This window comes from Phoxinus phoxinus (assembly GCF_949152265.1).
Source record: "Phoxinus phoxinus genome assembly, chromosome: 5".
Classification (NCBI taxonomy): Eukaryota; Metazoa; Chordata; class Actinopteri; order Cypriniformes; family Leuciscidae; genus Phoxinus; species Phoxinus phoxinus.
In genome coordinates, this window is record NC_136880.1 from 14976354 (window position 1) to 14991648 (window position 15295).

Genomic DNA, 15295 nt, shown 5'->3' on the forward strand with positions numbered 1-15295 from the left:
GTACACTACACGTCTCATCCTGACGTCACGTGTCTTTACGGGATCTTACTTAACGGAACGCACTCACAGATCCCAGAAAATCATTGGCAGTGTGAATGAACCAAAATCAAACAAATTATCCGTGTATTTTCTGGCATCTCTGTGTGAAAGGGGCTTATGTCTTATTGTTGTCACCTGTCCCTGTTTGTGTATTTAAGTCACCCTTCTCCTGAGTACTTTGCTCAGTGTTTCCAGAGACATGACCATGTCTAGGTCATTCTCTTGCTGTGCCTCTTTTGGAGTTATCTAAATCTACTTCCTGTGCCTGGTATGGTTCCTTTGTTTTGATTTATTTACTTTTGCTCTTTGACAGTTTTGGAGTACTAACAGATCTTCTTTGTGAACTGTTTTCAAATTCCTTCTGGATTAACTTTGTGGACAACTTTTGTGAAGATTGAGTGCGCAAAACCCCATTTCGTGAGGTGGTTTGCAAGGTATGTTTTTGTAACTTTGCGGCTCTGCTTCCGAAGATGCAGGACTTCGTGGCGACTCTGGCCGAGCAGGTACAGGTACAGGTCTGTATCGGCATCTTACCAGTACCCAATATTCAAGAGATTTTATTTAAAGGGGACCTATGATGCAAGCCTCTTTTTACAAGCTGTAAAATAAGTCTCTGATGTCTTCAGAGTATGTATGTGAAGTTTTAGCTCAAGATACCCCACAAATAATTGTTATGGCATGTTAAAATTGCCACTTTTGGGGGGTGAGCAAAAACACAGCATTTTTGTGTGTCCCTTTAAATGCAAATGAGCTGTTGCTGCTTTCAAGAAGAGGGCGGAGCTTCAAGAGCTCATGCAACAACAAAACAGGACAATCTCACGCACTTCAGCCTTATGTTCGAACCGGAGTCGGCCAATGATGCCTACAAGAGCCAGAGAATATATGCTGCATGGAGATAGAACCAACGCTATCTCACGACCAATTTGTACGAATTCGTATGAGGTGGCTAATTCGTACTAATTCGTACGACCTCAATTGTACGAATTAATACGATGTGTCTAAACCCCAATGATGGGTAGGTTTAGGGGCAGGGTAAAGGGGTAGGTCATTCATATAAATGTATACGAATTGGGCAACTCGTAAAATACGTAGAAATTGCCGTTAGATCGGGTTGGATAGAACAGGTATAGTTTAGTTTAATTACAGTTATAACTTATGTTGCATAATGTTTATCAGCGTGATAAAAACGACCTAAAATTACAGAAAACATCTTTGAAAATGTCTTATTTAAAGTGTAATTTGATTGTTTAGTTTCCATCGCATCCATTAGACTTCATGGGGAGGCGGGCTTTATGACATACACTCTTAGAAGAAAAGGTTCTATATAGAACCTTAAAAGGTTCTATAGGCGCTTCGTATTTGGAACCCCTAAAAGGTTCTATACAGAACCTTTTCTTCTAAGAGTGTATACTGGGACCAGCCACCGGGGGGGCGATCGAGATGCTTTGGCTTCACTTTTCAGCACTTGTGCGGCACGCTTTGTACAAGCCGGAACCAGTCAGAATGATGGCCAAAACTTTACTAATGAAGTTTATCGTACATGGCACAAAAGATTAAGCGTCCGTTTTCACTCAGAAAATCACCATAAGAGCTGAATAAAGCACGGTACAAGAAGTATGCATTAAAGTCTTAGCCGTAAACTCTCTCTCCCTTGCATTATCATCAGCATACACAGCGAATTAGACAAAAGCACTCATTACAACTAACAGTAAACAAATATATACAGACATTCTCAGGGGGTGCTTAATAAACTGGTAAACTTTATAACCGTAAAACAACTCAGATGAACTGTAATAAAATGCATGCTCTCCCTTTCATTACTGCTGTGACCAGTATCGTTCCAGAGACTATAAACTGTTGGTACTGATCCAACCTTGAGTAACAACTTTTTTAGCAAAACCTGTGTTTTGTTTTGTCCCTTTGTTCTGACCCTCGTTCACAAAGCATAGTTTAAAATGATTCGCGCAGACATAGATGAATTTTATGAAATTTAGGTATATGGAGGCGCATTCCCTTCAAAAATAAAAATAATCCACTGCGTCTTCTTAAGCGGTGGCAATAAAAACAAACATTGCCAGGTCACGTGTTCTTCTCACGCTGCTTCCAGGGGGTTTAGAGGACAATTACTCAGAGTCGCCCCCTGTCGTTTCAAAGAATAGTACAATGGCGAGCGTGTCCAGTATAAACGCCTCGTCCATTTGGACAGGACAGTACTCAGCGGAGGCTCATGCTACAGAGCAGGTGAAAGTATGAACAAGGCTTAATACCGTATACCTACTACTCTCTTTGTCATTGATGATAATATATCGTGATATATTCTTAGCGGCCCCTAATTTAATAACAAATCATCCTTTCGACGGAAGTGAATCAATCAAAACTAACTTTAGCTGGAAAATAACATTATTCAAGAACCGCTATGAAGCCAAAACAATCTGTTACCTTAAATAAAAAATAGTTTTAAGACAGATATTAGATTAGATATTTAGACACTCTATTTAAAAAAATAAATAAATAGAAGGTTAAAAGAGTACAACAAAAATTAATGATGTAAACATAATTTATAATATAATAATAATTCAATGAAACATGGTTTCTTTATGACAATATGAGGATGCTTTTTTGGATTAAAAAAATAATGTCACAATGTAAAAAAAAAAAAAACAAGCATTGAAATTGTCTTTGTGCAAAATACAATTTCGTATTTGATTTTTGGGGTCGAATATGACTTGGACATGTTCCAGACAGATTCTGTGAGATTCGTGTACATGCATGTCTCTACTCATGTAGCAATGTATGCACTTAATGTATAAGCGTGTGTCTATTCACCTGAGATAATGCATGTCACATTTTTATCAACACTGTTTGCATATTTTCCCAAACAATGCAAATAGAGTATAATTCTGTTGAACCATACATTGTTCCATATTGCCTCATTCCAGAAACAGAAACAGTTACAATCGGATGTGTTGATATATGATGCCATGATCATGAAATGGTGAATGGTCACCTTGACTACTTAAGTCACCACAACTGACAAGAGAAACATGACACATCAGCAGCACAGAGCAAACACGAGCCTCACTGCACGGAAACAGACGGAGGGGACAGAGCACACATGAGAACGGGGACAGAAACATAAGAGGAAGAGAGAGACCGAAGAGAGGAGCTCAGAGGAAGGGACAAAAGAAAAACAAGGAGGGAGAGCCAGAGAGAAGACAGTAAGACATACATAAAAAAGAAGACAGAGACAGAGAGATAGAACAATAGTCGGAAGCATACTACAAGGACAAGGCAGACATCGGCGACTGCCGTTAGACAGGAGCTAGTCCCCCATGAGCACGAAATGGGGTGGGAAACTGGAAGACACAGCACATGGATGGAGGCTGAGCTACTGACCTAGCCTGACGCCCTTACGGGACACCTGTGGAGGTTTCGAGGGCGCATCTTACGGGGGAGAAGGAAAAACAACATTTTTACAGACAGATTCTACAGCAACAGCCGTCAAATAACTGAACATATTTTGGGAAGAGGGTATGCGCTTGTCCTACATCATGAAAAGGGTTTTTTTTTTTTTGAGGAGGAGGAGGAGGAGGAGGAAGAGAGGAAAGCTGTGTAGTTTTTTTTTTATCGTTTCACACGCTTCGTGCTGTTTTCCGTGAGCCGAAAAAGGACGATAGCGTGGTTCAGTGGGCAGTGAGACCATGTCCATCAATAAAACTAACTGTACAATCCCTCCCTACACTGCAGTAAAGCAGTCCCTGTTGGAAAATACAGCTTCAGCTGGTAAACGTGTTTGTGGTTTCAGCTGAAAATCCAGCTCAACAAACTGGTAGCTGGTTTGTTACTGGTTCAAGATTGGCTCTGTCATATTCCAAAACACATTTGCCAGTTTGCTGGATTTTTCATCGGGGAAACATTTACCACTTAACATTTCATCTAAGAAAGCCCTGGTGCACTGCAGTGCCACTGGATTCGAGCTATTACAAAATTGCATTGTTGCACTACATAACGGGCAAACTTGTCAAATGCATTCTTGCAGAAATGGATCTTTTTAACAATTGCACAGCCTCTGATCAAAATGACAACCATTGAATTAATCGATAACAGTAATAATGACATCAATAAAACATATATATGTATATCATATATATAAACATAAAACGATTTGTACATTCAGATTGTTAAGATGGCAAATCGTTTGGTGATTGAATACCGATAGACAACACTTGAGCTATGAAACAGGTGGGATTTGGGGGGAGGGTTTGCATTGCAATAGATTACAGTGGAGGATATATGTTCCTCCAGCGGATCTGTAGACTGCGGTAGAGGCTTCGGGTGGGGGCTGTAGTCTTTTAAAAGCATCCAGCACTGACCTGGTCGCCGGCGAACAGGTCTTTTCTTGCCGCTGCAGAAGCGGACTTTACTGAAGACCCCGAGGAAATGTCGCTCGCAGATAGAGCGGGGGTCTTTGCTGGGACTGGGGCGTCGTTTGGAGGTAGAGACCCGCTCGCTGTTGGATTCCCGCGCCTGGCGTTTCTGTCGGATCAGAGAACTGGCGATCGCAGCCATCTCGAGCAGTCAGTGAAACGAGCGCGTGCAGCTGTTAACGCAATAACTGGGAATAATGTATAAAACGATAGCCTACTGAATTCAATTCAGACAGATTTCATTCCGATTCCCTGCAAAAAAAAAAAAAAAATTAAATAAAAATCCAGAGGATCCTGTTAATTAGGACTGAAATCTCATCTTCTTCTCAGACGATCTACTCAGATTAGGCTGTATAAAGCACATTTTTCGCGCTCTCCATCTTAGATGCAAAAATAAAAAATAAATAGATCAATTAAAAAGACGTCCTATGTGAACGTATAACCTGTCACGCAGGTATTCCAGGTGCCGAGACAGCAGACGCGTGATTCCACCTCCAAGCGACTGCTACATGATTCACATGTCCAGTTCATTCCACATAACTTTGCATGAATACTGAAAATAAACGGAGCCCATGGCACAAGAACGCGCGTTCTCAGCCACTATAGTGGTGTATGAGTGACAACTTCACTGAACGCTCTCCAAATGATTTTACAGCTCTTCATAGTTCTTCTGGTCGAGTTCATCGCATTGTTCCTCACGTCGAAATTTCTTATTATGCTCAAAACGAATTGTAATTTAAAGGTCAAGTGTCCAGCACAACGAGAACTGTGCGAATCCTTGCGAAGCCATTCAAGGGAATGTTAGATGTAAAAATGTAAAATCGAGACTAGTGCTGCCTGTGGTACACTCACAGTGAGACAGTGAATGGGCTTTGGTAGTCTCTCTCTCTCTCTCTCTCTCTCTCTCTCTCTCTCTCTCTCTCTCTCTCTCTCTCTCTCTACGCAATCATACGTGATTGAGGTTTGGATGAGGAATTTGTAACGGTAAAAGAGAGTGCGCTAGCAAAGGAGATAAAAGACATTAATGGGGTGGCAGAGGAGTGTGTCCAACAGATGGTCACCTCTGGTTCATTATGTTTGAACGTGACAAATCCCGTGACAATGAACAATTTCAATTCAAATGCTGCTTGTCATTGCCTCTCATTGCCAAATATGAGGTGAATGTATCCCTCCGTCCATCTGTTTATTAAAAACACACTGATGATAAAGATCACCTTCCTGTTTGTCACTGTTGTAATTGTTCAGTGTGTTCGGTGCTAATGTGGCAGCCTTTAATATTAAGGTTTGGCTGATCCAATCCATTAACCGCCCACACTGCAATCACTTTTTCACACGAGTATGTCATTTTCATCCATTAACTGTTGTACAAAAATGGCCTACTAAATTTCCAAACTGCTATCCCGTCTGGGAAAAAAAGCCGGGAATGCAGCCAGCTTACTGATTACCCTCTCTTATGAATACCCTCTCAAACCCAGTGCTGTAGAAGACCTTAGCTCTTCAGTGAGACACTGTGAGACTAGTGTTTGATTAGATGTACGCATATCCTATATTTCAATAATGACAACCCTCGGAATATATTTAAACAGCATTTATTGATAAGAATGAAATGTTTAGTGTTGGCGGACTCGATCTGCTACGCTGCTGCTGCTGTACAAGTGACGGCTACTGCCGAAACATGTACATACTGTAAATACAACGAACAGAATGCGTGCTGCTGCGAGGAAAGTACGGAGAAACCCCTATCCGATCTAGGCAGGTGGTGCTGGGGAAGGTGGAGGGCTAGAAAAATTCTAGTTGAGCGGGTTCGGGACAGAAATAAATATGCAGTGTTGGGGAGTAGTTAACTACAAGTAGCAACGCTACTAACTTAACTACATTTTTCAGTAGCTTGGCAGTAACTCAGTTGCTCTTTAAACAGTGTAGCTTTTCCAGTAGCTAACTACTTTTTGCAGCAAGTAGCGGTGTAGCGCGAGCAAAAGCTACATTGCGTTTTGTCGAGCCGGCGCGAATCAGCGCGATGCCAGGAGGATATTATTCTTCTTTTAGAGTGACGTTCGCGAACGAACAAATTCTTTTGAACGGCTCATAAACATGAACGATGGGAGCCGAGTCGCGGCTGGAGGGGAGCCGTTCTTTCTGTCGTTCTTTTTTTCCTATGCGTGTTTCGCAGATGCACACAAATGAGCTCCTCCGCGAGACAGAACAGTAATAGGGGGAGGGGCGCACCCAGCGCAGGGGTGTTGTGTGATGATAGTTGTGTTCCATTTTATTTATTCAAATTTTATCTACAGTATATATTTAAAACTTTCAATATTTTTTGTTTTCTATCAAAATGTTCTTGTGTGGAAGTGTTTGTAGTAAAAGCTGTTTTGCACAGAAATTCATTGCAGCCGGCTTTGTTTTTGATGTTTATTTGTGAGTAGGTATGAATAACATAGTCAACGTAGCTTTACACATACACACACTTTGGTACATCCAAAATAGTGATGTCACTGTCTAAGCAGAGGGATGTTGTGCGACCCTATGGCCACACATGACAAATGAGGTAATAATCAATATTTCAGAATAATTCAAACTCAGATATTGCTGTGTGATATCTGAGTTTTAATTATTTGACTACAAATCTCACCTCATCATTCCTCCCAGTGATTATTTCCAGGCTAAACTGAGATTTCCCCAAGCTGGCTTCTTAAAACTGACTACTGGTAAATATTTAAAAAGAGCCAAAAACAGATCGCCAAGATCCGGATCCCCTCAAAGAGCCATTTTTTGCCATTACCGCCACCTGTTGTTTAATCAGTTCACTGACGTACAGAAGTGGGTTGACACACCCATATTATCCATGATGGAGCAAGACGTGGCGGCAGATTTGGAGGATGGAGAAACAAACAACTAATGTTAATTACCCATGGCCTTATTTGTCCAAGTTCATATTTGTTGCAATTTTGCACTTTTGACAAACAGTCTGATATATTTGAGTGTAGTGTGTAATAAAACAATACTCTTTGAAATCATAATTGTATTGCATTGTTTTAAACACTAAATATTTTACTTAAAACATTCCTCTAACACTTATTCAGTTATTTATAATATACGTTGTTCAAAAAAATCAAAGTAGTTTCAATGTAGCTAGCTACTTTTTGATAGTAACTTGTAGTGTAGCTAACTACTTTTCCAAAAGGGTAGCTTGACTGTAGTTTAACTACTTTAACTTACGAGTAGCTTGTAGCTTGTCAAACTACAGTTTCAGAGTAGCTTCCCCAACACTGTAAATATGTTATGTGGATAGAACAAACAGATCGATTGGCCAAAGTGGCCGGCCTTAAGAGAACCAATCAGCTGCTCGTAAGAGTTGTTCATGAGTTCAGTTTATGATATACACACACACACACACACTGACAAGTAGCACTGATAACATAAGAAAACACTGATGTAGAAATGTGTTAAGGCTGTACTGCTGCAGAATACTAGTAACACGTTAGCAAGCTTGTAGAGATGTTCTACTTTAGAAATTAATGCAATCACACAATACATCCCCTTTTGAGACAAAGCCATATCTAACTATTGCAATTATAACGCCACAATGCTGCTTTTATGTCACGCTTTGACTGTGCGTCACTGAAGAGATAAGTTCTCATACAGCAGTGGTTCTCAACTCCAGTCCTGGGACCCACTGCTCTGCACAATTGGTAAAAAACGTTGTGCACACTTTTATTCCAGTAGCCTACTTCTGTGATAATTTGAATATTTGTAATGCAGAAATAATTAATGATACTGGTTGACAAGACTGTTTGTGAATCGTCATTTCCGAACCTTTTACCAATGTGTTTTAGGCGAACAAAGCAAACATTGAAAACAAAAATAATCTTTAAAGCTACACTGTGTAGGAATTACTCCCATCTAGCAGTGAAATCTTATGACTACCAACTGAATATTACTTTCTAGCCCTTCCCATCCCGAGGGCGTTTTAACTCCTACGGTGGCCGTAATATTTCAAATCTGCCAGCAGTCGCGAGTAATCTCCCGCTCGCATTCGTCACGGCGCCACTGAGTGTAAAAAAACGCGAAAGGCGAAGCTTGAATTTCCAGGTATGTCCCTCTTTGGCTAATGTATTTTCAAGATGGAGGCGCAACATGGCTTCCGCCATTCGAGCAGCTCACCCGTATGTATTATAAATGGCAGATTCTAGGCTTACGAGAATACTTGATTAGTAGTTAGAAGTAATTATAGAACTAAGAATCAACTTAAAAAATGACACAGTGTAGCTTTGACCTTTTCAGTAAACTAGAACATCTCAAAGCTGTGAAATCATTGAACTTCATGACACGTGACCCTACAAAAGTGATAATTGATAGGCTGTCTGGTTTCATGTCCTCATGTAGGGGTATACACTGGTTTCCGACATTGCGGGCGCTGAGTGGGTGGATCACGTGGATCGGACACGAAAATCCTTTTTCCTCTTGCGAAAAAGCAGCATTAAAGATTCACTCTGCTTGGGGAGTGAGCTCTTTCATCCTCCTCCAAATTTAATGTGGGACTGAGAATTCACTTCCAGCCTTCTCCTTGCATCAACACGGGCTTAACACAACGCCGTTCAAGTACAGCGGCACTTTGATGTGCTTTATTTTATCGGTACTTGGTCTGAATAACCCATTCCTCAAATACCATAGAGAACCTGCTTATGAAATTAGAAGATGGGATATAAGCCTTGTGTAATATAAATTACCATAAATGACTGAAACTGTTTAATGTAATGGAAGCAAGTCATGGATGAGAAGATTTACAATGGTGTTGTTGTCACATGTACCCTATTAGTTGGAAGTACCTCTATTTCTGAACGGATGACACGTAGCATTTTGTTTTCATTAATCTCTGACACAAAAGCTGCTCTTGAGACAGAATGGTACATGACGTTTGTCACAGTCTCTGCTGTTTTTATTACCTCAGGAGAGGAGAGCTCCTCGTGCAATTCCAGAACTACAAAAATACTGCCCAAAAACTTGTAAACTAGCAAGTGTTCAGGACAGGTTTACTCAACAGACCATGACGATGCGCCTACAACCGAAATCCATTAGTGTTCTGCGAATTGTGCTCAGTTATATAACACTCACATCCCTATTTGAATATGAATATAATGCGTCAAACGCTTTGTATGTGTTTCCAAGTAAGTGCCTTTGCTGAAATGCAACAAACAATGAATTTCCAGTTCATTTCTGATAAGTTAAAGCAAAAACAACATCCAAATGACACTTGTAATATATGGTTTGAGTTTCTTCCAGCTGAACAAAGTGTGTGGCATTTCAAGAGATGTAACAACTCAAGATATGAACTCACCATGTGATCGATGCACAAATTCTGAATTACAAATTGAACCATCTGCAGAACTGAGATATAACCGACCACAGCATAATAAAGAATAAAGATAACCAAGAATCGCTTAACTTAGGCATGCAGGCATTATTACAGGAATCAAGCCTTGCTATTCCACAATCAAACTGAGAGATACAAAGCACCAGTCCAAGATCGACACCTAGTGTTCGCAGTGTGAAAACGCACGAGGCGTCTCTCATCAACCTATCAGCTTTTATTGTGATGAGAGTGTGCTGTATTATGCATTTCCATAAGCTGAGCCAGCACTACGCCTTAACACTATCAAACCACTTTTATTGCTAATGCTTTTATGCCCACTGCATAACATGTACACATCAACGCCATGATGCAGAGCGCACAGAGCAAGCAGGTCAATATGCTGAAGTGTTTTAACAGCATTAGTCAAGTATACTGTCACATGTTCAGGAATGCCCTAAACATAATAATAATAATAATAACTAGACACTACTAAGTCAAAAGTTTTGGATCGGTAAGATTTTTTATATTCTTAAAAGAAGTGTCTTCTGCTCACCAATGTGCATTTACTGTATTTGATAAAAAAAAATATATAACATTACAAATATTACAAATTAGAATAGCTGTTTTTTATGTGAATATATAGTAAAGTGTAATTTATTCCTATGATCAAAGCTGGATTTTCAGCATCATTACTCCAGTCTTCAGTGTCACATGATCCTTCAGAAATCAGAATAATATGCGGATTTGATGCTCAAAAAACATTCATTATTATTATCAATGTTGAAAACAGTTGTTTACATATTTATTTCAGGATTCTTTGATGAATAGAAAGTTCAAAAGAACATTTATCTGAAATAGAAAGCTTTTGTAACATTATACATACTGTTCAAAAGTTTAATTAAAAATTTTTGAGGAAATAAATAAAATATATCAATACCTTTATTCATCAAGTTACAGTACAGAAGGTTACAGTAAAGACATTTATAATGTTACAATAGATTATATTTCAGATAAATGCTGTTCTTTCTATTCATCGAAGAATCCTGAAAAATGTTTTTACACAACTGTTTTCAACAGTGATAATAATAATGCATGTTTTTTGAGCATCAAATCCGCATATTAGACTGATTTCTGAAGGATCATGTGACACTGAAGACTGGAATAAAAGACTGGAATAATGATGCTGAGAATTCAACTTTGATCACAGGAATAAAATAGAAAACAGTTATTTTAAATTGTCATAATATTACTGTAAACAATATTACGTGTATTTCTTTAATCAAATACAGTAAATGCAGCCTTGGTGAGCAGAAGACACTTCTTTTAAAAACATAAAAAATCTTACCGATACAAAACTTTTGAATGGCAATGTACATTTTTCTGAAGAAAATGTGATTGGTGCTAGACACAGTGATGCAAGTCACAGCAAGAGAACCGAGCCAAAGTCTGTATAATGTTCCAGTGCTGAAATGGCTTATTTATTATGTTATAGGATTGCTAGGGAGCTCTAAATGGTTGCTAGGGCCTGGTCAGACAGTTAGCAGGGTTAAACTAATGGCCCAAATCAAAAGAGCTGAACTCACGTGTCTCTATGATGTTCTAATCCATACATCTCCCAGTGGTTTGTGGTTGCTAGTGCTGTAAATGTTTTCAATGTGGCTATGAAGATTTTTGGTCATTGCTCATTGGCTGCTTGATAAAATAGTCAAATGAGAGAGAGAGCGAGAGAGAGAGAGAGAGAGAGAGAGAAAGAGAGAGAGAGAGAGAGAGAGAGAGAGAGAGAGAGAGAGAGAGAGAGAGAGAGAGAGAGAGAGAGAGAGAGAGAGAGAGACGCGAATTTGACAGTTGAGATTCAAATTCATGAATATTCTGTCAATGTGAGTCTATGGGATTTTTTGGCCCACTTTTTCGTTTTATCGATCGCACAGCGGAGAAGTCATAGCACACGACTCCTCAATAAACCAGTCGGTTTGGCACCTCATTCATGGGCCTTTGACAACCAGACTTACGCTCGGAAGTTTTGTCCAGAAGAGATAATTATAAGTATAAGGAATAACAATAGTTGATGCTTTGCCTCACAAGCACCACAAATAAATAAATGAAAATAATTATGGTACACATATTTTAAACTCTCCCAAGACATATGAAGAAATTGAAGGGAGGAGTGATAACTCATTACATCTGGCAGATATGGTGGTCTGTGCATGATGGCTCCTGAACATGCTCCTGAGAAATGCTGTCCTGGTTTCAAAACCCAGTTTAGTCATGGGGCCTTAAGCAATCTAAACCTGAGGCGCGAGGCATCCCTGGGTAACACAAAGTGTTAAATCAGCACATTTTGCTCACCACATGCCCCTGGCCAAGGAGAAGCATTCACATGAAATGGGTGCAGTAAGATGTGGATGCTACACAAATGATCAAAAATATAGTTTTTCCCACTTTTGACCAGAAGATATACATAAATACAATACAGTCCAAAGGTTGCACATTTAAGCCTGAAAGCTTTATGATTTGGAAAAATGTAAAACAAAACTTGTATTAATGTAAAATTAATAATAAATCATTAAGTTGCTGCACCGTTTTGCAAGTCACTATTGAAATAAGCACATTAATGACCACATGACCTCTTTTGTAGAGACGGTCAGATGCTCTTGTTCGCACTGAAGCACACAGGTGGACATTCCCAAATCATGCTGGGATAACACGACCATCAGGTTGTGCACAAAACCAAAAGAAGTGTAGTGTATTACGTGTATTATATCTCATTATATGAGACTTTTGGATATTTTTGGGATAATTAAAGGTATGGCGAAGACAAAAATATAGGCAACAAGCTAGCTGACTTTATTGTCCCAATAAGGCGGCGTTTATTTAATAAAAATAATCATTTGATATGTTATTATTGCATACTCTTTTATAATGTACTAAAATACTGAGGTGCAAATAGTTTATTATTGTAAGTTAATTTATTTTCAATAAATGTGAAGAAAATGTGTGAAAAGTGGAATTAAAGTCAACCTTTATTTATATAGCGCTTTTTACAATACAATTAAAGTGCCTAATGATTATTTAATTATTACGTACTTAAGTACATACACTTTTTTATGTACGCTTTTTACATATTTTCTTTATATTTATTGAAAACAAATGCCTTTCCAATCTGATGTACGATGGGAAAGGCAGAAGACTTGAACTCGGGTCAATGGTGTCAGAAGTATCTGCATTGCACCTTCCTCCGACACCACCGCTGCTGGCAGGCCACAGGCGCTCCTGTCTTCATCTGCCCCACCAAACACTGGGGGTGGAGTTACTGTTAATAGTCTCTGCCAACAAGGCGGGCTTTTTATGCACTTAGTGTGTATAGACACTCTGAAAAAGATATATTTAACCAAATGTGCAAAGTGACATTCCATATAATAAGGAATGGATGTGCAATATCTAAAACAAATTAGATTCATTTAAATGTGTTGTTTTCTAAACCTGGCACTGAAGTACCCCCAACACTGCAGACTTTGGTACACTTTAAATACCCACATGATGCACTAAATAAACCGAAAACAAAAACAAAGGGCCCTATCATACACACGGCGCAATGCAGCGGCAGGCGCGAACCAAGTGTTTTTTGCTAGTTTCAGCCCGACGCAGTTATCATTTTCACGTCCTGCGTGTGTTGTTTAAATAGCAAATGCATTTGCGCCCATTTGTGCGCCCATGGGCGGCTGGTCTGAAAACGAGGTGTGTTCAGGCGCATTGTTGGTGTGTTGCTATTTTGAGGCAACAGAAATAGACTGAGCCATTGACCAACTGAAACCTGGTCTAAAGTCATGGCGCAATATTTTTTTGTTATTTAAAGAGCGTGTTAGTGTGCTTATAGGCGGGTCCACAGCGCACGTACACTTTGTCCCGTAGATTTACGGTTTAACGCTTTAACCTCGCGCACGAGCAGATCCGTTTCCACGCTAAAGAAGCGTTCAGTTTTTCCGCTTGCAAATTTCGTCATGTTAATAGCGAATCCGCCATGGCGCGAGCGCAACTGGCTTTTAAAGGGAATGGGAGATGAGACTCTGATTGGTTAATTTCACGCGTATGCCCAAAACACACCCATTACTCATTAAGAGAAGAGGGACAACCCTTTTAGACCATGCGCCGGGAGCGCCGACCATTTGTCCCGTCGTTAAACTAGCAAAAGTGGATTTGGACACGACCTAAGTGCACTTGGGCCATACGCTTGAGACCATGCGCTTAGATCCTTAAAATAGTGTGTAATGCTGGACACTTCATGCACCGACTGTCGCGGCTTTAATTTCGTAGCGGAGGGGGAGGAGCCTAGAAATCTAGACGCACCCTAGCGGCAGCAAAATGTATTTTGCAGCCAGGGCAGTCTAGCAACTCTCCATAGACCTTCTAGCTGCAAAAACCTAAATTGGGTCAGGCCAATCACGTCGTGTATAGAGTAGGCGGGGGCGGGCTTAACATATGACGACAGAGTTGCGACGGCTGCCACTTGAAAACAAAGAATGGCGGCTGCGGATGGAGAACAGCGGTCTTTCGAATCGGCTTTGGCCACGACTCTGGAGGACTTGGAGTTACGTTTTTCTTTAAGAAAAGAGCAAAGAACGGCACTTAAGTTATTCTTAAAAAAGGAAGAAGTGTTCGGAGTTTTGCTGGACCGGATCTTTGCCGCTCTGACTACGTCACCTTCTTCGTTGCTCTGGTTGGTTGTAGCGCTATCCTATTGCGTGCAGAGGGATTTTGAGAGACAACCGTTTATCCCGCCCCTCGGATTAAGCCGCGTCTATGGAGAGTTGCCAGACTAAACATCTTGATGTAAGTCTGGCTTGCCAGGCTAGAGGGGCTCTAATGTTGAATGATACCCAAAATACCCATATAAAATCCCATATAGCAATTGATCTGATGAGCTGAAGCAGGTGTGTTGGATTAGGGAGACATCTAGGGCGAAATCCAATAGGAAGTGAGCATCTCACTCCAAAAAGTTTTTTTTATTTATCTTTACTTGAAATTACCATGACAATGCAGCATTGGGGGTTCATCACCCCCTTTGTTGTTCTTGCAACATAATTTTTGCTGATAACATAATTATTTTATGACTATTATTTCATAACTTATTTTATATACTATAATTCGACAACAATATCGTTTTTAAAGGGCACCTATTATGACATTTAAAATGTTCCTAATGTTGTTTTGGGAGTCCCCAACAACAGTTTTACGTGCATGCAATGACAAAAAACACTTTTGTTGTCGTATAATATGCATTTATTTTTACCTGATTTGCTCACCGACTCCCAAATGAATCGTTCAACGACTCATTTTTCCAAACCCCTCCTTTGCGCGACGCTAATCTGCGTTGATTGGTCAGATGACCCAGCAGTGTTTACAGAGATAATACTTATTGTTTAACACGGAGTACAATGATGCTTTTATCAATTAAATTGTGTTATAATAATGATTATAGTCC

General features: G+C 39.8%; 1 protein-coding gene across 4 annotated transcripts in view; it reads right to left on the minus strand.

Moving 5' to 3' along the window:
• Positions 1 to 15295, minus strand: part of fgf12a (fibroblast growth factor 12a) — a 79986-nt gene that overhangs the window by 49808 nt on the left and 14883 nt on the right. The window contains exons 1-2 of one of the 4 annotated variants that reach the window (XM_079614281.1): positions 4413 to 5329; positions 3436 to 3483 (exon numbers count right to left, since the gene is read on the minus strand). The exons of 1 other annotated variant lie outside the window; for it this stretch is intronic. In XM_079614281.1, coding sequence (XP_079470407.1) covers positions 3436 to 3483; positions 4413 to 4608 — 244 coding nt within the window. In that variant the 5' untranslated portion in view covers positions 4609 to 5329. Of the gene's footprint in view, positions 1 to 3435; positions 3484 to 4412; positions 5330 to 15295 lie in introns of those variants that run through there. 2 more of the 4 variants (XM_079614283.1, XM_079614282.1) reach the window with 2 other exon arrangements.